Source organism: Haemaphysalis longicornis, unplaced genomic scaffold (genome assembly GCF_048455015.1).
Source record: "Haemaphysalis longicornis isolate Haplotype H1 unplaced genomic scaffold, Haemaphysalis longicornis Haplotype H1 scaffold_8, whole genome shotgun sequence".
Lineage (NCBI taxonomy): Eukaryota > Metazoa > Arthropoda > Arachnida > Ixodida > Ixodidae > Haemaphysalis > Haemaphysalis longicornis.
The window spans coordinates 108919709-108946123 of record NW_027526445.1 but is presented as its reverse complement, the minus strand read 5'-3'; the positions used below and the strand labels follow the sequence as shown (position 1 = coordinate 108946123).

General features: G+C 46.1%; 1 protein-coding gene across 1 annotated transcript; it reads left to right on the top strand.

Annotated features, from left to right (window-relative positions):
• Positions 1-1867: 1867 nt before the first annotated feature.
• LOC144149356 (uncharacterized) lies at positions 1868-24819 on the top strand. The gene is made up of 5 exons (XM_077680924.1): positions 1868-1994; positions 6900-7029; positions 7614-7759; positions 21447-21579; positions 24203-24819. Exons 1-5 carry the CDS (start codon positions 1946-1948, stop codon positions 24456-24458), a joined length of 714 nt encoding a protein of 237 aa, XP_077537050.1. The 5' UTR covers positions 1868-1945; the 3' UTR covers positions 24459-24819.
• The last annotated feature ends 1596 nt before the right edge of the window (positions 24820-26415 follow it).

The window sequence follows — 26415 nt, the reverse complement described above, 5'->3', positions numbered from 1 at the left end:
TTGCTGCCTGACTCTGCCTAACAGAGCCGTCCCACGCGTTGGGCTTGTCTGACACCACACTGGCCAACGGACGTAGGCGGAAATTCCAGTTGCGTGACTCTGTCAAGCCATAAGTGATGTTTTGTAAAAGGAATACTGTCAATGGTAACAAAAATACGGCAGGAATACAAGTCCGGCCCGCAGCAGATTGCGATCAGTGCACTTTGAGCGCTGTTGCGGTCTTATCCAGGAAAGAGAACAAATCACGTAACAAAGCGGGTGTCTGTGAGATAACAGAAGCGCTGGTGAGCATACTATCTTAAGGTTTATGTACCTGCCGTCGGTACGTCATGCGGACGTAAGAAACTGGCGTTGCATTAGGAGGGATAACACATTACCCTATTTTTTTATTTATTAATAAATAAGGCACTGTTTCCTGCCGAGAAGCACAGAGGGTACTACAAAAGGCATATGTTTTGAGTTAAACTTGTGTTCTTTCTGCATGGCCCTTCTAGGAATGAGCTAGACAGAATAGAGAAATGAAAGTGACTCCCCAGTTGATACCGACGTGATGTCACTGCTTTTTGCTTCTTATTTTACGCAGAGTAAATGGCGACTGCCCGGACTTGAACGGATCATGTTTTCACACTGTAGCCGATCACCTCAATTGCACCTTTGGACAACAAGGCGCGACAAACGCTCTCTATTATGTTGTTATATCACCTCTTTCTGACCACCCATATTAAGAGTAGACGTGGAAGTTTCACGTTGTGGAAACCATTCCAGTGTGTGTGTTTTATCCAAAACGAAACTGTCACCACAGGTGTCGTTATTACGCTGAGCCTAAAATTCCCGGGATTTCCAGTGTTCCAAGCATTATAAACGTGTCAGAACGAACCAGCCAGCCGTGCGGATGTAATTTAAAGACTTGACTGCTTCGTCTTCATAAACGCCGTTTTAGCAGACGTAGTTTAGTGGCGAAGCAACTTGGGAGCGCGCGCTGCTGGCGTCTCGTCGTCGCATGTAGTCCCGGTGCTAAAACACAGGGACACTCATTTTCGAACACCTCGCGCTAGAACGTTTTACCTCCGTGGGCTAAAACACGTATTAAAAGAACCAACCGGGGCACTTGTTTTCCAAAGCCTCACGCTAGAACGCATGCTGCGGCGCGTGACAGTCTGTATCTCATTTATTTGCTTTTAAATCCGGTTCAAGGCAACAGAGAGCACCACCGCCTCACCAAGCGCGCAATTGCTCCTCCCACCGGCGCTTCTCCGGCGCCCAATCAGCGCGTGCAGTGTGGCAAGAGAAAGACTTACAATATTTGAATACACTTATACACTGCATGCTTCGCCCTTCCTTGGTTTCGCGTTAGGAGAGATGGCCCTTGATTTTAATAGGTACCGCAGCATTAAACTAAAATTTGCCACAGAAACGGGACATACAAAATCGGTGCGAATAGAGCTGCGTGATTCTCAAGACGTTTGAAGTAGAAAAATGGGAAAATTTGAAACCTCTGGCAGCCATTACTCCCTCTGTGGTATGAATGTGGGCTGCTTTTTCTTCTAAAAAAAAACGGCCGGCGAACGGCCTATTAGAGATGGCGCGCCTAATTAGCTTTCTTGTCACGCTATTGAAGACCGAGACGCCGCAAATGGCTCTCATTCCCATCACACAGGAGTAGTATGCTGAACATTGGCTTTTATTTTTTTCTTTCTTGTGCTGCTGGACGGCTCACCGGTTGTGCGTCTGCGGGAATTCACGACTATCGATTAGGTGTCTTGGTGTTTTGAAAGTGATAAACACGCATTGTGGCCGTCGCTGCACGTGTTGTTTTTTCCTGTTGCCTGTATATTTCCTTGTTAAACAGCCGTCTGTGACCACTGCAAGCCACTTTAGGATTGCGAATCGTTCAGCTAAAAGCAGTGGTGGTGAGACTTTCCGCAAAGAAACCCGCTTCAGTAAAATGGCTGTCCGGCATAGTGTTACATTGCTTCTGGTCGTCTTTCTGCTTGGTAAGTATCGTTGATGAATTTGGGGAGGGGAGGGAGAACAAATTTACGCTGTGGGTTGAACCATTGCATGTGAATGTATTATTGCAGTTTCTGACACAATACTATAATATTGTTCTTTTTTTAAATAAGTGAACGCCTCTATGCAACTCAACTTTTTGGCGATATTGCATTGACATCTGGGGGGGGGGGGGTCTATTTGTGTGGCAGGATCAAACCAAGAAGTGTAAACTGAAGAACTTACAGGAATGAAAAACTCTAAATAAGAATTCAAAGAAAATTTCCGCCGTACTTTAAACTGGTTATATTAAATGGCCAACATTTTGTTGAAATGAAGTTGGTCATTCTGCGGAGAAAGTAGAGCTGCGTTTCGAATGTAAACGAGAATATGATTCAGTTGGTGCGTGTTCTTTTGAACGGTCATGAAGATTCAGAACAAAACATAGCGAAGACAATAACACCAGTCTTTGGACAGTAAATCAACTAGTAATGCAAAACAGCACGTTCCTGTATGGAATCAGGTACACTGTACCTGTATACATCAATCGCTAAGAGATTTGCCCGATTAATTTTCAGTGCCGTTATAGAGTGGTATTTGGCCCTCCAGTCAGCAACAAAGTACTGTTATTGCAGTCATGGCACTAAAAAAATGGCAAAAAAAAACAAGGTGTCACGCCGATGATATCCACTATTTTTCTCAAATTGGGGCTTATGAGTTCCAATTCAGCCGTGGAGCCACAACCTTCCGAGCTTGGAGTAGCAAGTGCAAGATTGTCTCTAAGACTCGAACGTAAGTGAATGTGAATAAGAATATTAGTTTGAGACTTGAAATTCCTTTCATGATTATACGAAAACGCCCTTTAGGCGTCACTCTAAGATCCGGCGCTACACGGCCATTCGGAAGAACTTCCGAAGGCCAGCGAACGCGTTACCTCGCAGGGGGCGCATTGCCTATCACTAAAGCGCAATTATGAATAGTCAAATGTAAATTATCATTTTTCCCTCTCGCACAGGTATAACACAATCCTGTGACCCAGCTTCACGACGGTCTACTTCATTGAACAATTCATGCAGCCTGCAATAAAGCTTCGGGGAACTACGATGACAAGCCCACAAGTGTACTGAAATTTTCGGTCTGCGCTGTGGCAGCTCCACGCAATGATTTATTGCTTTCTACCGCGCAGCACCACAGTGTGGAATCAATGACAACTTTTAGCCATATTGTATGACGATCTGTGTAATTTGGTGAATTTGCTTTATTGGTTGCATGGATTGGCCAATCGAGTTAATTTCGTTGAGGTTGAACAATGGTATGGCCTTTGATTACCGAGTAAACTACCTAAGCGGACTCCATTGTGGAAGGAAAAGCTCGTGTTACAAATAAGGTTGGCTGCAGAAAAAATTAAAGCGAAAATTCCGTTTGAATAAATGTTACGTTCTATAACCAGAGCACACGCGAAACAGGCATAAAGAGTTACGCAAGCGATCTACCAAAGCTTTCCAGATGTTTCCCCGCAACCTAGAATGTAAATGCCAAACTGTTCGTACGAGAAAACAAGCCACACTAGCGTTGATATCTTGTGGTTCATTACAATTCAAAACAAAACCAAAAACGAAAACATTGAGAAAGATATGTCACATGCGCGATAAACATTCAACTGCAAAAATGAGGTGTACATTATCCACAAATTAGATAAACCTGACTAAGAGAAATGGTTCGGGAACAAAGATACCTCTCTAAATTAATGTACCATTGTTGGGTTTGTTCATGCAGCGGACTCCGAGCACTATTTATGATATTAGTTCAAAATTATAGAACTAAGCTACATCTGTGATATCTGCTCCAGAGTGAAACAGAGACGTATACATGGTAAGCCAGTAGAGAATCTCCGAAAAAGACTTCACAAGCTTTTGTTACACTCAGTGATGGCTTTTATTTTGTCCAGTCCTAAGACGCTGCCCTTGATGTTCAGCTATGGCAAGCTGACACTTTTCGAGCGTAGGAATTTATCCGGCGCTGTAAGAAAAGTCATTTTCTGCGAAAAGACATTCTTGTGCAAATGCGTCTCGCAAACGAGAAACGAATTTGTCTTGCAACACGACCTCGAATGGGCGAATGTGCCCTGCATCACCATCTCTCTCTTTTCAATATATCCAAAAGCAAATGTGTGCCGAAATTACACTGGGCGCTCATCTCCTAATTACCGTAAAGCAAGTCATGATCGACTCTTCTGGTCAATCTCGCGCTGTAGAAAGCGATACCGACCGTACATTCCAGAAGGAATGGGGTGGAAGTGGTCTCACAAACATTAGGCGAGTTTATGATAAAGAAATAATTTGCTTGGGTTAAGGGGGTACCAGAAGAACTTTAACCGTTTACTGAGTACTCTGTCCGCCAAAAGAAAGTCTGCTGCCGACAGTCCTCCAACATGCGGTCGGCTTAGAAGTGGTAGTAAAGTCGTTCCCAAACGCTAACTTCGGCCCGTACCTGGAAACGCTTCGGTAAAGCCATGCATCGCCGTGTGGCTAAGTTCCGGCTTCCATGAATCTGTTCTGAAAACTGATAGTCCAATTTGACAATGTTTCCGTTTGGTACCATTTTTGGAAGAGCGTTTGAATCAGTCCTCTAGTAGCTGCCAAAACGTCGCTTCGATCCGAGCTGCTCGATCTGGATTAAGGCGAAACAGAATGTGAAGCTGTAGCCCGGTACATAGCAACTCGAAAGCTTGAAGTTAGGCCTAACGTGGCGCCATCGGTACCCTGTGTCGCCGTGCTCCCTCTGCTGCGCGTAAATCAACGTTTGCGGAAACAAGCACTAAGCTTGCGGACCCGGTGCCTTCATGAATCATACTTTGTGAATGACACCTCAACACTTTCACGCGAAGACGCAGGAGAACGCTGATGGGGTCTTCTAGCTATAATGCCGGTGGTAAACATTGGGCGATACACTGATGTTGGTATGTGATAGAAAAACTGTTTGGCTAAACGTTAGGTAACCATAACGTTAAATCTGACGATGCCCCAAAGATCGTCAGTGTCATTACGCGTAAAGACAGACATCTGCGACTTCGTCAGAGCTCAAATATACCGTTAGGATTAATTTTTAACATTGGGCTGTACTCCGCAGTTGGTACGTGTGGCAGTGCGGGTAGGTGCCCTGAGTATTGCCTACTTTTACGTCACAAAAAACACGACGTTGTAGACCCTAACAGCTTCCCTTGTAATAATTTGAACTGATAATTAAAACAATGGAATTTTTAGGGGTATTGTTAAATATTTTTATGGTTACACAAAGATGGGCGGGAATGAACGCGTACACTTTATGTAAATACTTCACATGGACAATTGTTTATTATACATGAAGTGATGACATGTATACATAAAACTGAAAAATATGAAAAATCGACAATGCCAAATGAGATACAGAAGAGGCGATTGATAAACGTGTGGCACGTGCTGCATTCCCATCGTCTGTTTCAGAAGTGCTACTCACGTGTGGAGAGGGCGGTAGAAGGGGAGATAACACGTTCTCCTTCGCCCCCAGACAACAATCAAAACGTTGGTAAATTTTTCGAGTTAGTGAATCTTTTAACCTTAAGAGCCTCGGTAACGGTCGTAGGGAATACGGCCGCACACGGTGCGAGATGCAAACCTGAAGCCCTATTTGTTAAAACCAGTATTGCCTTGAGGTAAAAAGTTACACTAACACGGGAAATTAGCGAAGCCTTTTCGTTGTTGTCTGGGTGCGAACGAGAATTTGTTAGCTCTCTTATCGCACTCACCACATGTGAGATACAGTGTTTGGAGCAGCCGTTGTGAATGCTGGACGTGCACCGGAGTGACCTTTCATACTTTTAAATCCCCTTTTCACTTCTCTGGTCTTTGGCATGAAGGATTCTTCATCATTTCTTCTTGATGTTCTTCTATACATGTTGTCACTTCATCTATACAGAGCTTGCATGTGACGTAGCAACAGCACTTTGGGGAGTACTGCTCTCAGCTTTCGCAGTGCTGCTAGAGATAACAATGGCAGATAAACTGACAGCCTTCCAAAGCTCAAACAGTGCTAGGAGAGGGCCGCTAGAAGGAGTTAGTGAAAGTTATGGATAATAAACAGTTGTTAGTGCGCAGGCTTTACGTCAAGTGAGTGTGTTATTTGCTGTCCACTTTTGCGTTATTCCCAACGCAATCCCACAAACGATGCTCAAGGAACTATAGACTGGCACCGAGAACTGCTCACGCTTTACACCTGAACGTGACTTTGTCCCACACTCACTGAACTCACTCAACATTTCACTTATAGTTTACAGTAACAGCCGTGAAGAGAAACTTCAGCATTTTGGTTTTTTATTTTGGGACAAAAGTGAGACTTAGACAAAACCAGCGAAGCCGCGACGTAATGATGAAGAAATCACGAACTTCTACAAAGGCCGTGAGATATATAGTCCGTATGTTTGCGAGTAGTCATGCAAGTCCTACCGTTTGTGGACTTGCATATCAGAATAAATTATTCGCAATCTTCTCCCGTTATTTGAACTGAAGCTTGGGATTTAATGGGGAAGTACCATTATATCAAAAACAGCTGTGGCAGGGCACATTGCACAGAGCAGGAAATTTGGCGCGGTTCTCATTCGCTTAGGTTATGTAACATTCTTTTCATCACTGTTTTGCCGAGGTCAAACACCTAACAGTGCTTAAGCAGTGATATTCGTCTGTACATTTTTTAGTGTATAAAAGAAAATTTTCAACGAGTGCGGTAAGTTTTCCAAAGCAGGCATATATGGGGTTCCAAACGTGCCTAATGCATGCAATAACATTTTTCGACAAAGCCGATAACGTTGAAATGGAATTGCCTTCAACTTAACTTGAGATGTGTTCACTTGCCTCCATGTTGAATCCGATGCCCAGGTATGTGCCACGCGTATTTGAAGGATGGCTGTAAGCTCGAGACATTGCAAACCTGCGGTGACGACTACGTTCCATACTTCAAGAATCCGCGCTTCTACGAAACAGCCCAGGAGTTCCGCGATGGATGCAAGTAAGCTAAAAAGGCATGTCAGTATTTTATAAGCTGCAACGGCAGGAACAGCAGGATCCCGCTTTTCATTTGCGGACTCAGAAGTTTGTGCACTGACAGTTGACTTGTGAGTTTAGAGAACTGGAGGGGGAAAAGAAGGGATTGGTTCACCATTCATTCTGCATATAAATATTGTAGCGAGAATAATGGGTCCATGATAGCATCAGGGTATGTGCCATGCGCAGGCGTCAGCCACGTGTACAGTCGTCCAATCTGCCCGTTTGTCCAATCGATCCGTTTAATCCAATCTACCCATTTAAGCCCAAACTCCGTTTGGGATTAAACGACCAGTTTGCTTCAGGTCGGCATGAAGCACAGACATTCATCATCTCCTGCTAACTTGGCGTGGCTTCCCGCGTTCCCGACAGCCAGTGTTACAAAGTGTGGGACTCAGTCCAGGCCGGCTGCACCACTACAGACGCTGGCCTTTCGGGCCGTATTACCAGAGCCCTCTACACTTCCTCACTGAGAAATACCCCGTTTCACTACTTGTGCTTGTGTTCAAAGGGTGATGTTCAAAAGGAATTTGTGCTTTTGTTTTTCAGGAGCGACAAAGACCAAATTGCTTGCACCATAAAATTTGTGAACGAGTGTTTGAAGGGTCTGCCTCAAGTTGCGGCTGTTCTTGCCGTCACGAGCGTGAAAGAGTACACCGAAGATGTTTGCACCATCGGCACTGAGCGATACAAGGGTATGTTTACTCGTTGTTGTACTGCACCAGCAGTTCCCGTTTACGACAAAAATAGGTATGGGTGCAATACAATGTATATGAAAAGCTTCTAAACTTTTATTCTGAAACACATTATAGGGCGAAAGCCTTGTTACCATACTTTTCCTTCTCATGAAGCTTGTTTCGTGTAATTTTCTGCATTTTCAAGCCGAAAGCGTGTCTTCCTATGTTTGCACTGCAAAGAAAAGTGGCGTCCCGTGCATGCGAGGGTCCCAACTTAGGCGTAAGGTTACGCTTTGAAGTCCAACGTCATAAACCGATATTTACGGCTGGACCTACAATCAGCATGACGTCGCTTGACACGTAGTGAACGTAACGTGAAATGTATTGGGGTCTAACTTCATGAACCAGCACCCATTACAAAAGCCATTTATTAAGCGCAAGCGTGAACTGCCCCATTGTGTGAAATACCACCGTCGGTGTTCTTGTTCCGTTTGTCCTGTTTTGAAAATAGACGCCGCTTTAACGAGTACACAAAAAACATGTTTGCGTTCGCATGAAATTTAAACCCGGGTAAATGTATTCCCGCGTGTCACTTGAACGCCGCGTCACGTCAATGAAACAGGGCAAGCCCAGCCGGCGACATCCCGTACCCAGATAGGCCAAAGCCCATCACTTCCTATGCACACCACGCGCCACCTACTGGTTCGCTTATAACGCAACGTCTGCTCTTTGTAGCAACTGCTAAATTGACTCGCTGTTACGCTTCAGTAGCTTATGGGCAGACGTTGCGCAAAAAAGTGACTCACTGTACGACAAGGGACGAACACGTGCGCGAACATCTTACAAAGTTTAAATTCGAGAACGTGCACGCTCTCTGAAATTAGCGTTGTGTGCGTGCTCGGAAACTGCACGCTCCGAAGCACTACTTCTCGTTTGCACTGAAGCAGATGAGAAGTACTGCTGGTACGTATAAAAATCTACAATAAATAATTGTTACGGTACCATCAATGAAACAGTTTCAATAGCAGGAAATATTACTCTATGTTGACTTAACGTGACGGTGCTACACTCATATTCGCATAGGATGGCGCACACCCTCAAGGGATGATTGCAAGGGCACGACAATCGAGTTAGTGTCATAAGCACACCAACTAATCGCATACGATCAATCATCTCGTTAGCAGTGAATAAGCAATATATGTTATTCAGCCGTGTGATCAACTGTTTTAAATCCATTCATACTCTACATAAGCGTGACTTCATTTCACACGTAAATTTACGAGCGCTTCGGGGATAGTTCTTGATTGATGTTTTAGTAGCTTTCTCGGCACCGTCTTTTTTGTGTGATGCCCGTCTCGAATCCAACTCACGCCTCCTGTAGGCAAAAAATGACCAGCAGCGCGCGCAATTTCATAAAACTTGTCTAACTCTATCAATATTTCGATTTGACATAACTGCCCTTTTTATTGGGCCGCGATACCTTTGCAATTTCTCTTGCAATAAAATGTGAAGCAGAAATATGTCAGTAGTCGTATCGCTATCCGGATGCCAAAACTTGCACATAATGGACAACCCGCGTTGTTACGAATCTGCGGCTGAGAAATATAGGCCACGTCGTGGCAACCGCAATCAATATGGTGCGCGTGGTGTATAGTAGAAAATGCTCGAAACCGTTCTCCTCGAGTCACCTACTTTAAAATATATTGCGGCACACTTTACTTCAAGACATTGTGTTCTCTAAACTTTCATTTAACATTTCTATTTAGAAAATCTTCTTCCAGAAGTTAAAAATTTAAATGCAGAGGCATTGTACGGCCCATTCAGCGATAAAGCCGGTGTCTGTAGGTAGGAAGTGGTAACTCAAGACCAATAAGCATGACCGACGTTGTATTGAGAGTTAAAGCAATGTAATTCCGGCGGGAAGAAAATAATGTTAATTGGGAACTGGGTGGCAACCATAGATGACTATTCATTGCCACTGTGCTACTTTGACGCCTAATGAATAAACTTTGAAGTAGTGGCTGCGATATCGACTTAGAGGGGCGTGGTTAATTGAGATGTACTGAAGCGTATATGAGTGATCTCAGCATTAAAATAGGCGATTAGGCTATTGCGTAACCAATAAATTGCACTCCTGCTAAATGTCTCTTCTTGGTGATCAAACGCGAGGATGTTAAGGTTTCTGAATTCTTCTCCTGGCCTCTACTTCGGGGGCGAAGAGGCGGCACTGTAGTTTTCATTATAAAAATATCGTATTGCCGGCTATGGAATACCCTTTTTATAGTTAGCTTGACATATTTGGCCCGATTAGCTACAGGAGATTTTTTAAAAGTATTTCGCCATTCGTATCAAAAGTTTAATTGTTCTATGGCTGACTTTAGGTATTTGTATGAGCATTCCTGTGGCTTCTTCTATAGAGGGTTGTATGACTTTCTTTAGCTCTTCTCAGCGACGTCTCCAAGGATATCTCTAGCTATAGCCGTATTTATGGCTGGGTTTAGATTCTTACCAATATCCCTATGGTTGTCTTTTGCACCGTCAATTATCCTATGAGAGTCTTTCAATGGGAGTTATTACTTTATCTTTCAAAGGCTGAAGACAATTCGATGACATGTCATGGCTAAACACAGCCATAAAACCGGCTATAGCTAATTTTGACAAATAGCTAAATCCAACCATAAAAAGGATTTTCTATAGCCGAACATACGATGTTGTTTGTGTGAACTGCAGCCAGAAGAGAATCCCAGCAACCACTCCTTCAAACACAGTGACAGCACCAGCTGCTGACGTATTACCAGCCCGCTGCCACGCCGGCATGTAATCCTACGGATCTCTAAAACTTCTCCTGTGTTTCTTCTTCACTTGTGTGCCTAGCTGCATTCCGTAATAAATGCTCCGTGAAGAGTTCAGCGATAAAGGGAGGCTGACAAGTGGGGATTAGAAACACTTCGCCAGTTTTCATTCACAAAATGCTCAAACACAGCCATTCAATTCAACTATACCCAAGAAATATACAATTTCAATTAGTTACCTAAAGGGCAACTATCTACGCCACTTCGCTGCCAGTAAACGGTTGTTCGCATACATCGATCGAAACCCACAGCACACGCCTTCCAGCACTGGCTCAAGCGTACGTTACTCGCCCGACAGCCACACCACGCGTCACACTCCGTGGCCGCCCGCCGCAAAAAAAAAAAAAAAAAAAAAAAAATCCGGGGGCATCTTTACTAACGTGAAACCTGGAGAGAGACGAAGCACTCAGCGTATAATTGGCGCCTCCCCGGTTTTGGCCACGCAGATGAAAACGTTGGGGGGTAGAGGTACACAGCCTGGCTGTAAAAGTGTCATGTCTTCGAAGTAAAAAGCGTTCTGGCGCGAGGCGTTGGAAAACGAGTGCCCCGGTGCTAAAATACCCTGACACATGAAACGGCGAAGCCGACAGGAGACGCCGACCGCCCGAGTACCTAAGGGGCCTCGCTCCCAATACCTATAGGTGCTGCGGAGTCCGCACAGCATAGAAAACTCAGAGAAATGTTATTTCATTCAATTTCATTTCATTGCATTAACTTGCTTCTTAAAGGCCTGAGGGCATTACATAATGGGGGAGGGGGGGGGCTTGGGCCAAGGTTTAAGAATACATACAGTGAAATCAACAACAAACAAGAACACAATAGAAATCCACATCAGCTAGGAATAGCGAAACTATTGCAAAGGTGATGAACTGGAGAGAATAAAAGAAAAAAAACGCAATAATAGAATTTGCACAATCGATTCGAATAGAGTATCTCTCGTGAAAGCTGATAAGCTTGCAGGAAGGCTGATAGGTACACTCATTACTTCACGCATACAGCTGAAAGTCGGCGACTAAAATGGAAGTGCACTCTTAAGAAGGAATGAAGACTGTCGCACACAATGGAATAATGAAAATGTATTCGTAGGGGTGTGGGCCCATTCGTCACATGGCGTTTTGTCATAGGCCGGTTCGTAATAGGCCGTTTGGTCACATAGGATCGTTCGTCATAGGACATTTTGTCACTTAGGAAAGTTCGTCAAAGGAACGGTAAAACAAAACTTGGGGTGTGTTTTTAGACGTAAGTGTTGATAAGGCATGGCTCATTATCGTTTGTACATCTTGCGTAATGGTTGCTTAGAAAGAAAGTGTAACTATAACTAATTTCCGCACGCTGTTCTCTCAAACCACGTTATTCTCCAAATCTTTTCTAAGCAATGTGAAGTTAAGAGGTTTTGTAGAATATCTTTCCATACCAGTGGGACACATTTCCTTAGGAAGGAGAAGTAAGACAAGAAAGAGACAGCGTGTTAAACAAAAAATAATTTCAACAACCACCTGAAAAAGGGAAAAAGGAAAGGCCAACCCATTAACTGCGGCTGGGTCAACCTGGCAGAAATTATCCGAGTTGAAGCCATTGACAACCGCCACATTCTCGACACCCACCCAAAATGAATCTTCCAGTAGAAATTTCCAAGAACGTGAAGTGTGTGAAGGTCGGTGCTACCACTTTCTCCATTACAGAACCACTTAGAGCCATATGCTTCTTTGCCCAGTATTCCCATGACGAGTCGGCTGTGACGAGCGGGCCTGTTCGCATGGAGGATGCCCAAGCCGGTTTGAAAAGCGGCGCGCGTTCTTTTTAGCCCGTATTCCAAGAACTTTATTAGGCTACGTGCGTGCCTCACCTTTCTGCCTAGGGTTGGTGAACTCGTATCTATATTCTTGATCAACCGAGGTGGGCCTAGGCCCACTCGTCACAAGTACACTCGTCATAGGCCAGCTCGTCACAGGTAAACTGTTCAGGAATTCCAACTCGTCACAGGGCGTTTCGTACGAGGAATGGACATTTTTCCAGTAACGCTGTGCACATGCGCTACTCTCGCTCCTGGCGACTTATCCGTCATTATTGGGCGCAAAATGTAAACAAAACGACGCCATATTTGTTATCCGGTTTGCGAACGCCGCTCCAGCTATGTTGAGGCCACAAAACGAGCCCTTGGCCCACCTGTGGCTACCTCCAACACCACGTTATCGGTGCTGGGAGTGTTCAATTCGTATCAAGAGCTGAAAGTGGCTCATCTCAGAAATCAGTACACGAGACTCGCACAGACGGCGTCGGGGCGCCACTTGCTTAATCGCCTACAAATCAAACACGAGTGCACCCCACAGGAGAAGCGCAAACTCCCGGAGTTGTGGCGGCACAGGCTCTGGGTTCATCCACTTCCGCGTAACATGGAAAAGAACACTCACGAAGGCAGGAGGGAAGCACGCGCTAAGACCCTGGAAAGGAAATACGGAAATAGGCGCGGTGTGTTCTACGTTGATGTGGCAGGACCATCACGTCTATGGTTCTTCCCTGCCGCTGTAATTCACAGGGACCAGCTAGTCAATGGGCTCTACTACCGGGCTCCTAACTCCACGCAAGCCGAGGCGATTGCTGTAGCACTCGCCGCCTCGGACCCGAAGTCAAGAACAATCATCACGGACTCTCGCCGAGCCTGTGAAAGCTATGTAGCGGGCACGGTACAACCCTTGGGCTACACTATTTAGAGACGAGTGATGCGCACCTAAAGAAATTGTGTGGTCTCCGGGGCATCAGGGTCTGAGAGGTAACGAGGCAGCGCACGCGGCTGCCCAAGCGCTTACCCACCAGGCGCCTCACCCTTGCTCTCCTGGCTTGGAGATTAGCAAACCACCTCTGAGGTTTAGAGAAATCGTAAAACATTACTGCGATAACCGCCTGCTTTACCCAGTCCCTGCAAAGGGTCTGAGCAAGGTCGACGTGCGAACACTGCGGCGCCTGCCGATGAAAACATTTATGTGCCCTGCAGAAGCAAAGCATTTCGACCCTAAAAACAGATGGGTGGTTTCTGCACTGTGGGGAGGTGTCCGACACCTTCCACATGGTGTGGGCATGCCAGGGCAACCCTGCGTTATCCCCCAACCCTTCCCCTACCAGAGAGGCGTGGGAGGCAGCCCTGCTCAGTTGCTCGGGGCTGGAGTCTCAAAGGGCTCCAGTTTGACGGGCGAGAGCGGCGGCCTTGACCAATGGGGTCCCGGAATAGGAACTGCACCTGTGCGGAGGGCCAGAGGCCCTAACTCTCTGCTATTCGTATCAAAAATAAAGTTTCACTCCTCCTCCTTCCCCTTTCCCCTTTAGACGGCTTCGTTGCCGTCTTCACGGACAGACTGCCATCGAAAAAGGTCTCTGCCACAAAAACCACGCATGGCGCCTGGGATGCCTGGGACGGCTTCCTCAACGGTGCAGGGCAGGCGGAAAAAAGGGGGCGTGTTCTTCTATAATCCCCCAAGTGTGGTTTGGGCGGCCGCCGCGAATGGGCTACGGTACTGGAAAAAGGTCGACTCTCGTATCACCGGAATATTCACCGCACGGAAAGCTCGCATTACGAGCATGTTTTGGAACATTAAAGCGATGTTTCCGCCTGCTATACATACGCCGCCCATTTAAGAATGCTGTAGGCTAGCGAGTGTTCTTTGAAAGTTTTTGACGTAGCAAGTTAGGCGAATATGCCGTCATATGGAGTTAACGATATTGAAATAATTGAACGCAAATTTGTATTACATGGCATGCAGAAAATGTAAACAAATTGTTATAAATGATGCAGTGAACAGTTTGTGCATGAAATAAAAATTGTTTATTGCTCTCACTTTGAACTATATTCGTACTGCTGCACGGTTGTCTCGTTGTCTTTTTGTGTAGGCGTCTTAAACGCTGGGTTCCGACGTTGTTCTCTGCATTAGTTCAGAAGCGGATGTTGCGGGCAATATTCTGAAGCGTGCTTACTGGGGATCCGCTGTCGTGATCAGCCAGGATCCTTGCGATGCGATCGTTGCAATCTTTGGGCGAGCCGTGGGGGGGCTGTCCAACGATGACTACTACTACCGCCGTGGAAAGCGACAACGAAAAATGTTAACAAACAATTACCCGCCGCGGTGGCGCAGTGGATATGACGTTGTGATGTCGAGCCCAATGCAGCGGATTCAATTCCCGGCCACGGCGGCCGCTTTCTGATGGAGGGGAAAAGCGAAAACGCCCGCGTGTTTGAGATTTCCGCGCACGCACATTAAAAATCCCCAGGTGGTCAAAATGAATTCGGAGCCCTCCACTACGACACGCCTCATCACCTGTGTAGCGTCGGAGCGTTAAACCCTCACAATCAATCAAATCAACAAATAAACGATTTCAAACCTAATGCAATGCCTGGTGGTGTATCTTTCAGTGTTTACATTGAAAGGAATCCTCCAGCTTAGATATGGTTCAAACTTTGCGCGAGGTAGTGCAAGCTTCGCCAATTTTTTATTTTTTTTTATTCGCAGACCTAAAGTGGGGGTGCGGGTTTTGTGCAAGGGCAGGTTATACGCACGAAAATACGGATGTACACTACCTCAGCACCCCTGAAGATCAGCACTTGAAGAAGTGCAGGTCTCGCTGACCTCTCTACACCCCCCCCCCCCCCATTCCCCCCAAAGATAAAAAAAAACAGCTCTTAATGCACACCTGCTGGTCACACAAACCTCTACACGCCCTCCTAAACAGCGGCAACGAATTTACCTTTGGAGAAACCAGCCTCAGACCGGCTTTCAACGCCATTTTCCGGTCAGGGCTTCGAAGCTATTGTTCCCCCGGCCGCGGTGTAACGAAATACATGCCACGAAAAGGCGCCTTGCACGAGAGTTCCTATCCCGAGATGGCACTGTACCAAAAGGCCGGTGTGACGAGTTGGCCTATGACCAGTTTCTAGGTGATGAGTGGGCTTGTGACGAGTGGGCTCGTTCCCAACCCAGGTAGCTTTACTTGCCCACACTGTCTGCATTCTTTGCTGAACATTGCCAGATGTACGGCCGAAGGGGGTAGGCTAGTTCGCCCCATGGTGTTTCGTCATAAGCCGGTTCGTAATAGGCCATTTGGTCACAAAGGATCATTCGTCATAGGACATTTTGTCACTGAGGAAACTTCGTCACAGGAACGGTAAAACAAAATTTGTGGTGTGTTTTAGGCGTCACTGATTTTCGTTGGTACATCTTGTGTATTGGTTACTGAGTAAGAAAGTGTAATTATAACTAATTTGCACACGTTGTTCTCACAAACTACGTCATTCTCGCAATTCTTTTTCAGCAATGTGGAGCTAAGAAGTTTTGTACTATATCTTTCCCTACCCATGTGGCACATTTCTTGTGGATGGAGAAATAAGCAAGAATGACACAACGTGTTAAACTAAAAATTAATTTCCACCTGAACCTGCAAAAAAGCAAAGGGGACGGCCAACCCACCAAATGCCAAAGGCACAACCTGGTACGAATATTCAGAGTTGAAGCCGCTATAACACCCCCCCCCCCCTTCTCGACATCCGCCCAAAATGGAACTTCCAGACAAAATTTCAATGAGCGAGAAGGTAGGTGCTACCACGTTCCCTATTACGGGACCACTTATAACCAGATGCCTCTTTGACCAATTTTCTTATGACGAGTCGGCTGTGACGAGTGGGCCTGCTCATATGGACGGTGCCCACGCCGGCCCCAACTCGAAAAGTGGGGAAGCGCGTTCATGTGCTGCAACCCGTCTTCCAAGAACTTTATTAGGCGAAGTCCCTACCCGAATTTTCTATCTAAGGTGGTTGAACTCTATCCATATTCTTCATCAACTCAGGTCACCATACTTGCCCTCTCTGGCTTGCATTCTTTGCTGCACTTTCCCAGATGTAGGGCCGGAAAGAGAGAAAAAAAGAAAACATGTATGCCTCGCTTCTCACTTTTAAAAAGAACCGCCTTACCTACTTCGCTGAGACCAACTAGTATACAGAAAAAAGCACGTGGACATTCGTTTTGTGCACCTATGACGAACTTTTCCATGTATCGAACCGGCCTATTACGAATGAACCTATGTGACCAAAAGGGCTGTTACGAATCAGCCTATGACGAAAGGCCATGTGACGAACGCGCCCTATCCCCATCTACACGAACACCGTGCGGTCGAATTAGGAATTACTAGCATAAGGCTACACGTGCCATTCACGTGCACACGAGCAAGCACACGAAATGTGGCTGACTGAGCACATGCTGGTTTAAGTAGGTCCACCTCTTCAGCAAATAGTGCGGAAATACGTGCCCATATTTCAACCATCTTCTAACTTATTCAGTGGCAATTATTTTTATTTGGTAAATACAACATCGCCTAACTTTTCGTTTTCTTCATACTAAAAGCAATATCTATTCTCAGTACTTAGAGAAAATTGTCTGTCGCTATCATCGCTGCGCGCACGAATGCTAACATAGCGTTGAACGCCTGAACCTTCCCTTCAACGAAAGCTTTCCTTTGGTACCGATCGCACAAACCAGTCTGCCAAACAAACAAACAAAGTGAAGTTTGAGAAGGGTCCCACACTGCGCACGCGTACTCTAGCTTCGAACGAACTAGTGTATTGTACAAAGTTAATTTAAGCGAGCTAGGCACAGTGCTGAAATTGTGACGCAGATAACCAACCATGCGATTGGAATTGCTAGTTTCGTAGTCAACATGCGCATTCCAGGTTAGGTTGTTTGAGATATGAAGATCGAGGTATTTGTACACGTTAAGAGGCAACAATGCTGAGTATTTAAGAAACTAAAAGCTTGAAACCGGCGGATCAACATCATCATCGTTATTTATTCTGTGCCATAGATGTAGCTAGTGAATACATGAGTATATAAATTTTGCGTCCTGAGTAATTTTGAAGCCTGCTGAATGGAAATAAATGGTTGCTTGAATTAAAGCTTTATGGGCTAACACATTCCGATAAGCGGCTAGAGGATTCTAGCCTTACGTCACTACGAAGCTTTTATGGATGCAAGGCCGTAGCGACTGCGCCAAGCACTTTTCTAAAGCCGGCTAAATGTTTGTGGATTTTCACGCATCCAAAGGTTTAAAGTCATATATTGCTCTGTAGCGAGCTGCATAAGCTTTTTTCGGCTGCCTTTATTATTCTTTAGAGAAACCTCTCTCCGATAGCTGGCAAACGACAGCTGAATGGCTTCAAGTCTGTAAAGATAGAGCTAAACAATGGTTTATAGCCAGCCAAAATAGCTTTTATGGCTGTATGTCCTTATCTTGAGGAAAAATTATTTCCAATAGCATGCAAAAGGCAGCTGAATGGTTTTAAGTAGATTTAGAACTAAGCAACGGCCTATTGCCCGTCAACAGAGCTCTAATGGCTTTCTATCTTTCTGTTTTTAAGTTCTTTCCAATAGCTGGCAAAAGACAACTGAATGGTTTCAAACCTGTAGACTGAAAGTTAAACAACGACATATAGCCAGCCAAAAGAACCTTTTCGCGGCTGGTCTGTAGAACTAAAGACATGCATATTTGTTAGCTGGCTGAAGTGAACTAAGTAGCTGTCACTCTATAGCGTAAGCACACTAGGATGTTCTACAATCGTCTAAAGGGAATTTGATGCTCTAGCGTCTTTAGCGCCGGATGCATGAACACTTTACCAGCTCGCTATAGGCTCAGTGCGCTGGTATGGTGGCGGCACCGGCGCCTGAACAGCTAGCGCCACCTACGGCCACGGGCGGCATTTATCGGATGTTGTTGACATCGCTTGCGCGCTGCCCCGCCTCCCCGTGCTCGCTGCGATTAGTGGTTGTTGAAGTCACTGCGCTCGTTTTAACCGTTTTAGAGAGATAGGAAACATTGGAACGTCTTTTTATCATAAAACCGCAAAGGGTGGTCGCAAGGTACACGCGGCGGAGCAATCGCCGGCATATCCAGCGAGGCTAACCCCGCCTGATCCCACACAACAACCACCACCACCACCAGCTACACGCCGCAAACGATATTTACTGCATCCGGGAGGAGCTAGCGAGCGCAACGCAGCCGTCCGATGTTTCCAGCAATGGCGTGGGCACATAACAGGCGTGACCCTGGGCTATGGCATTTAGTTAAAGGCTGGCACAACGAACGGTTGTCAATTGTGTTGTACACACGCGGCTCACGCATCACTGCACTGTATCTCACGGCTATGTTTAGGCTCCATAATATCTGCGTTAAATAATCTTCCTTATGTTTCAGTAACACCATGTTATTGTATATAACCAGTGTTGTTTACAAATAAAATTTGAGTTCATAGTAGCTCTTCGTCTCATCTATGTTGTTTTTCTTCTCTCATCCTCGTGTTATTTCGTGCTTCCCGCCGATGCTTTAATAAGAGTTCAGTGAATCCAAGTGAAGTAGTCGGGGCAACCTGCACGCACGCGCAAGTCTGGGTGTTAATGCTCGTATAGACATACTGAGGCAGTTGCTATGTTTGTCAGCTGATAACTGTGAACACCTGCAGCTACTGCCCAATTTTGGCACCGGCATGAACACCGGTGTTCCCTCTGTCTGAGTCCACGAAACGTTAGTCGTATGGAGTTGTCCGCGATATCTGCGTCACAGCAGCCGCCGAGGCCGCATGGAGAGGAGATACGCGCGTACACGTAAGAAGGGGTAAGCAGCGATGAGCACAGTAATACAGAAAAGAAATAAACTCTACAGATTGTTAAAGCGTATACGAAACGTAATACTAAAACTGCGGTGTAGGCATAAGCTCAACGACAAAAGGAAAAATAAAAGGACAGACACCGTCAACAGCTGCCTCAAGATGACTAACGCGCATATTTATGGCCCATTCGTTTAGCTGTGGTGCTTGCCTGTGGAATCCCTGCAGTTTTGTGTAATCCAATACCCTGCGTCATATTCCGTAGCACTCAGGGAATATTGAGGGGGTGTATGCTGGCGCGCTGTTTTTATTCCCGACGAAGCTGGCGTTGCCTGTGCTAGTTTCGCCGGGCACCGGCTGTCAAATGTCCCCGCTGAAGCTGGTAGCGGGCGTGCACAGAAACAAGATCCAGGAATATAACCACATTCACAGAAAACAGCAAACCGAACGCTTATGGCCAGAAGTCGATCTGCATTGTTTGCATTGCACGTCCCACTGGGCGGAGTGCTGCTGTCGCCTGTTTGCATGATTTAAAATAAACCGAGATAAACTATTTTTTCGGCAGCCAGCTCGCGACATTTTTGAAAATGTTGCGGGAACCGTACAACCAGCAATACGTAGATAGACGCTTTACTAGGTCGACTTTTTTGCAACGACTGTGGAATCTTCCCTGTACAGCCGATCCTTCAGGCTGACCAACATCCGATTTTTGACGGCGCCACTATTCGGCGGCGCTGCGGTCGCGCTCGAAACAGCAGCGCACGGAGCCTATAGCCTATTATTCCCCTTTATGGGTGCCCATAGGGATCATTAGCGGCGACAGCTCACCATATATTTTTCCATAGACGCCCATAAGCCATTTTCCGTGTGTTACTGATGCCGTAAGTGTTACCTCTGTAATTCCATTTCTAGAATTACTAATGTACGCTTGAGTACGTGCCTCTAAAATACGCTTTCGATGGGAAGCGAGAAAGAGCATACAGCTGGCTTAGAACCTAACAAAGGTATTCTACAGCACTTCCGCTAAGCACTTACACTCCTTCGCCCGCGTCCGGAAACACAGTGCAAGCTGCTGTTACCTCCACCAAGGAGCGATCCTGCATGATCTGCTAGTCGCCGCAGATCCCCCTTCCATTTCGGCTTTGCTTTCGTGGCTTTCTTTTTAAGTGGTTATGCAATGCGTTCATTTCTGCAACTGAAGGAAAGCCGGCCAAAAGCCGCTACAGCGCTCGGACGACGTAATTTTAGTGGTCGAAGAACGCCAAAACCGGAAAAGAGAGAATGATTATTTGACCGAGTTTCTGAGTTATTTCATGGATAAAGAGCCATAATTTTTGGCTGAGGCGCTTTGTGATTCCATTATATAAGTACTGGATGTATTAGTTGGCTACGCTCTGCAAGTATTAAATATTTCGAAGAAGTTGAAAAAAGTGTTGCTGGCTACCTTTCAGGTAATTATGAATGGTTTTTGCGCCATCTGGCGACACCCACCGAAACCAACTATTGCACCAGGCTGCCCCGACAGATGCCGCGCGAGCGGTTCGAATGGTGATCTTTCTGCGTCCACGTAGAAATCCTCACGTCTACATAGGAATAGCCCGACACCTGCTGTTTCCTTTTTTGCGTGAAACGTCCGTGTAGATGATATAGGACGCACACAATCTGCCAATAAAGAACATGTAGTCGTGAGTAGGTTCGTATCAGTTTCACCAGAAATCAGGGCAAGCGAAAACGTATATGTTTCGCCGCAGTAAGAACAAAGACAATAATTGAACCGGTCGAATTCGTTGAAAAAAATATTGATTAAAACTCGCTCCTGACATTGTACTTCATAGTTTTACTGATGCATTGACTTTCGTAGAAGGACTGCGCGTAGTGCTCCTACTGTTAGGCCAACGACATTGAACAATGATTCCCCCTTTCTTCAGTGGAAATAACAGTCATGCTTTGCAAGTCATTGGAGTGTGGAGTGCGCCACAAATTTATACTGAAAACTAGCGCCACCCAAGCTTAGCGTAGAGGCACATGGAGGCGTGTCCCGCCCTTTGTACTCATGGGCCATCCGCAAATGGGCCTCATTCAACATGGTAGTTCATAACGCCATGAAGTCGGTAACTTTTGGAGCCTTCACCACTGGACATTTAAATAACGGAATCTTTTAGCTACTTTTTCTATAAGTAACGTATGTTTCACTTGCGTCATAATTTTCGTATCCCAGGACGTCAGAGAAGCATACAATGCTTGAACTCGGTGGGCCACGAACTTCAGACGTGCATGACAAGCGCCCACACCAACTTGGAGCGCGCTGTCATCAAGGCTCCTGCCAAGGACGTCATCGGCCACTCCTGCTGGTGAGTATATATAGTTACTCACTGCCGCACCCTCACGTTTCGCAGCAGTCTGAAAAAAAGCCCTCGCGGTGGGTGTCATGCTTTTCATGAGATAAAATTCGACAAGGAGCCATAATCGTCTTTGTAGCAAGGCAGATAATTGTCATAAATGCGACGATAAGTAATATTTGCGTGCAGGTTGATAATGCACGTGCACCGTCCTTCAACAGTCGAATTTTGTTTGGAATGCTTAGAGAATACAATATTTCTCGTATGTTACTACCCCTACGTTCTTTTTCGATTGGTCTTCTCTATTTTCGCGGAAGCAAGAGGATCCATTGTTTTTTTTCAAGCTCGACTCATTTGCAGAAGCAATTTTTGCGCGCGCAGACGCACGCGCATGCACACCCACACACACACACACACGCACATACAGACACACACACACACACGCAGACACGCACATACACGTACACACATGCACACACACGCACACGCACACGCACACACACACACACACACACACACACACACACACACGCGCGCGCAGACGCGCATATACACGTACACACATGCAAACACACGCACACACGCCCACACGCGCGCACACGCACACACGCATACAGGCGCACACGCGCACACCCACACGCACACATACATACACACGCACACGCACGCGCACACGTGCAGACAAACACAGAGACACACACACACGCGCGCACACACACAAACGCGCACATGCGCACACGCGCACACACAGACACCCACACACTCGCACACACACACACGCACGCGCACACACACACACGCACACATGCGCACATGCGCACACACACACGCACGCACGCACGCACACACATACACACAGGCACGCGCGCCCACATGTACACACACACACTCACGCACGCACGCACACACACACGCACACACACGGACACACACACACACATACACACACACACCTACACACACACACCTGCGCACACCCACACACGCGCACACGTACAAACACACACACGCACACACGCACGCACGTACACGCACACGCGGGCATGCAGATGCACATGCGCGCAGACACGCATGCACACATACACATAAACCCACGCATGCACACGCACGTTCTCGACGTGCAAATATCGAGGAACTTTTAGTGAAACGTAGCCAATTATATAGACAAGATTAAAACAATTGCAGATGTTTCAGAATGTTACAGCACCCAGTGCCTCTTTGCATTCTTATCTATGATGTATGTGCGGCCTATGGGAGATTTCTTTCCATATCCGTGAACATAATCGCTGTTTATGTTCGGCTCGATTCCGAATGCCCCACTGCGTTATACAGTCGAACTTCGTTAATTAGAACTTCAGGGTGATAGATAACCTGTTCGAAGTAGCCGGAGTTCGAAATAGCGGAGGTCCCTTTGATTAGCGATACAGCGCACGCTAGCATTATTAGAAACGGTCGCGCGATAAAGTAGACGTTATTGCAGGCCATGTGGAGTGAACACTGAATAATTACGTGCTACGAAATTACGGCGTACGCGATGGTACGGCATACGCAACAATGCGAAGCCGTGGAGTTTGCGCCAGCTGCTTCACTGTACACGGAGCAAGCACGTGGTTACGGGTGTGGGAAGCTGCGGAGACTACGTACGGATTAAACCTCACCCTTTTCCTTCGAATTTCACGAATAGTATAATGTTCGTACTGGCAACATTCTTCGTATGAACCATCGCACGTGTTTCATTTGAAATTAGCGAGAGGTTTCCCCATTCAAATACACGTCAGTTTGCCAGGACCAATGGACCGTTCAGAATTATTCGTTGGTTCGAATTATACGACTTCGAATGCAAAAGGTGCAATTGTATGCTGGCTTTAGTTAGATATAGTAGTTATTGCCAATGTGTTCGAATATTTTGAATTTGTTGTTTGCTGCAGAAATTAAGGCGCCACGTCAATTGCGGCCCGAAAAGTAGCAGCACAGCACAAACCAGACTTAACTAATAAGAAAATAAAAGCGGGTGCCACGCCATACAAGCCTTCTGACACCGCAGAGCTTACTTCGGCACACGGACGGCCACCTCCCACGGAGGCGGGGGCCGCTCAAAATGCCACTCGATGCGGTACATACGTACGCGAAGCTCACCCACTCAGGTCTGGTTGTTTAACGCATTCGTGTGGGGTGGTAGTGCGACGCATGCCGACATTGCACCTATTGCCGAGATCTCGGAGTTTATGGTCGTCCATGCGGTGGCGCAACCTTTCGGCCCAGAGAAGTAGCTCCGCCTGGACGGCAGTCGAGGAGGTGGAGTCGTATATTTGACCAGCGGGGTACCTTCGCCTGGCGCGACGGGCATCAAAACCGGACATTGCGATCCCCAAAACAGCTCCGCTGATAAGTGAACACTAAAAATGATTCACCATGCAGCTCACGAAACCGAAAGAATGATGTGACAAGCTCCATGCTCGACCAATTTTCTGCTGTCCTACTCAATCCCTATGCTGTTGCGCTCTATTTTCTTGCGTTATCTTGAGCGTTTCGATACCTATAATTTTCTGTGTATTAGGTAGTTGCAAACATAAAATTTTGCAGTAATATACGTCTGGCTACAAGTTCCTCACCTCTTCCCTTCTTCCCCATGCAGCCGGTACAACGACGCTTATGATTGCGTCGCCGAGGCTCTAACGCCCTGTGAGAAGGTCGGAGGCAAGAAGTTCCTGCTCGGCGTTGTAGAGCAGGTACTGGGCGCATCGCTGGGCTTGGTGTGTGGCGGCTACGAGAAGGGCTCCGAAAACTGCGGTGCTTTGCCCAGCCTACCGCCGCGTGAAGCCAGCGACCGCAAGATCGAAAACTTCGTGGAGCTACTGATTGAAATCGCTGGAACTATTGGGAGACGTTAGCGGTGTCTGCATTTCTAGATGCTCTTCCAGTTCTGCAAAAATATGATCAGCAATAGTAGTGTGGCTACGCCAGAAGACCTGAACCTAACAGGTGGATGGATGTATTCACCCCGTTTTCGTGCTTGAAGCACATGTTCTTCGAAAGCAAGTAGCTGGAAAAAAGGTGTCTCTTGAGCGTATTGTTACAAACCCCGGTATGTGGGCTATTAGACATGTCTGTTAAACACATTTTTTGTTTGATACTTCTTCAGGAGCATATACAAAACATGCGAACGTAAAAAATGCGGTTCGCAATAGAAACCATTGCAATCCAAGACTGAAAGCGTCCGCGTGTACTTTGCAGTGTTATGAGAATAAATAAATATTGGCCTTGACTGTCAAGGATAGAAAATTAGCCAATTTATACTTGCAGAACACTGAAGGAGTGTCTCTGTGAATATGTGGAAAACTCCCAATCACACGAACAGGTAATACTCTGCATAAAGTTATCCAACGGCAGCTGCCTTGTCGTGCTGTTGAAAAGAGGGGACAGATACCCGAAGTCACTTTTCCATTCTAAGTTTCGAAACCAATAAGGATGCAGAAGCGATGCCACTTATTGCCACTAGTTTACTCAGTTTGTAAACTTCTTAATGACAAATTTCAGGGATCTGCATCAATGTTGAAAGTGAGGGTGGCTGAAGCGCGCGCACGTTCTGAATATTCATAAAACAACTCGTGGCAGGGTTATTTTGGGCAAAAAATCACTGTCTTACTACCGCCATTGATGTCTCAGATAGAGTAGCGCTATTCGGTACTAGTGAAAAATTCATTATACAGCGAACTGTAAGTTCGCAGTATAGTGAATTATACAGAAGAGACAACTGGGTTCTTTATGAGCAACAGTTCTGAAAAAGCGAAGATGAGTTCCTTTTAATGACTTTCATCCTGGACAATGAAACACTTGGAATGAAGGAAGATCTTTTTATCGATTGAGTGGGCAATAATTTAATGATAGGGATAGCTGTGTTTAATATCTATACCAGTCATAACTGGAAACTGCAACATTGCTTATTGAGAACATATTAGCACGGTGTTGGTACCTTCACCTCTCTAGGCCACGTAGGGGAGAACCTTTTTTTTTGTTTAAGGGATGCCATACAAGATGCTGTGCAAGTTCGTCTGCTGCCTCCGTATTTTTTGCATAAAGAGTAAGGATGCTCGTATCTTAGCCCGTTGCATTGGCGACGTATGCCCCGTGGCCTTGCTGGTGAAGGTATCAGATACTAGCAGATTTTTCCCACTCCGTGGTCATCACTTTTGCTACTTCTTGTACAGTGCTATGAGCCTAGATATTAAATGAATTCATGTTTCTTGTAATCGGGGTTAGGCTGATAATCTGCCGAAGCAGCAAAGGAATCCTTGGCTTGTGGTCTTGTTAAGGCAGCATTGCACGGAATGATCTACTAAAGGTGGCTCCTCCTACGCGTGTTCGAGGCGTTCTTGTTGAGAGGTACAATTGCATTTGGGAGTCTTTTCCAAGGTATTTGGCTGACCCCGCTGCCTTAGTTTTTTTGGTGAAAGTCTTACAGGGCAGTACCAGCGGATATTTGTGAAGTTGCGGGAGGAATAAATTAAGCCTTGTCCAGGAGTTATGATTGAGGGCCACCTACAGCATACAATAGGTGCCCCGCTGATTAGGATTAGTTCAATAGGCGCAAACCTCCTGATTCCTCAACGCCATAGCACGGATTGCCAAAGGGTCCTCCAGAGTGGTAGCGAGCTGTAGAGGACTAACCCGTTTTACCGAGAAGCTGTTATCCCTAATTTGATGCGGTTTTTTATTTTGATCCAGTTAGATCAAGTACGCATGTGTCAAAAAATGCCGCAGTGTAATTGCTTTTTGGAGTTTAACGCGCTGGAACTACGCATGAGCTTTGAGAAGCGCCGTAGTGGAGGGCTATGAATGACGTTTGAC

Bases quoted from the DNA above. Each gene is read 5' to 3' on its own strand.
- LOC144149356 (XM_077680924.1), top strand. From the start codon at position 1,946: ATGGCTGTCCGGCATAGTGTTACATTGCTTCTGGTCGTCTTTCTGCTT. The intron at 1,995-6,899 runs GTAAGTATCGTT...TCCGATGCCCAG, and splicing joins TCTGGTCGTCTTTCTGCTTG to GTATGTGCCACGCGTATTTG. The intron at 21,580-24,202 runs GTGAGTATATAT...TTCCCCATGCAG, and splicing joins GTCATCGGCCACTCCTGCTG to CCGGTACAACGACGCTTATG.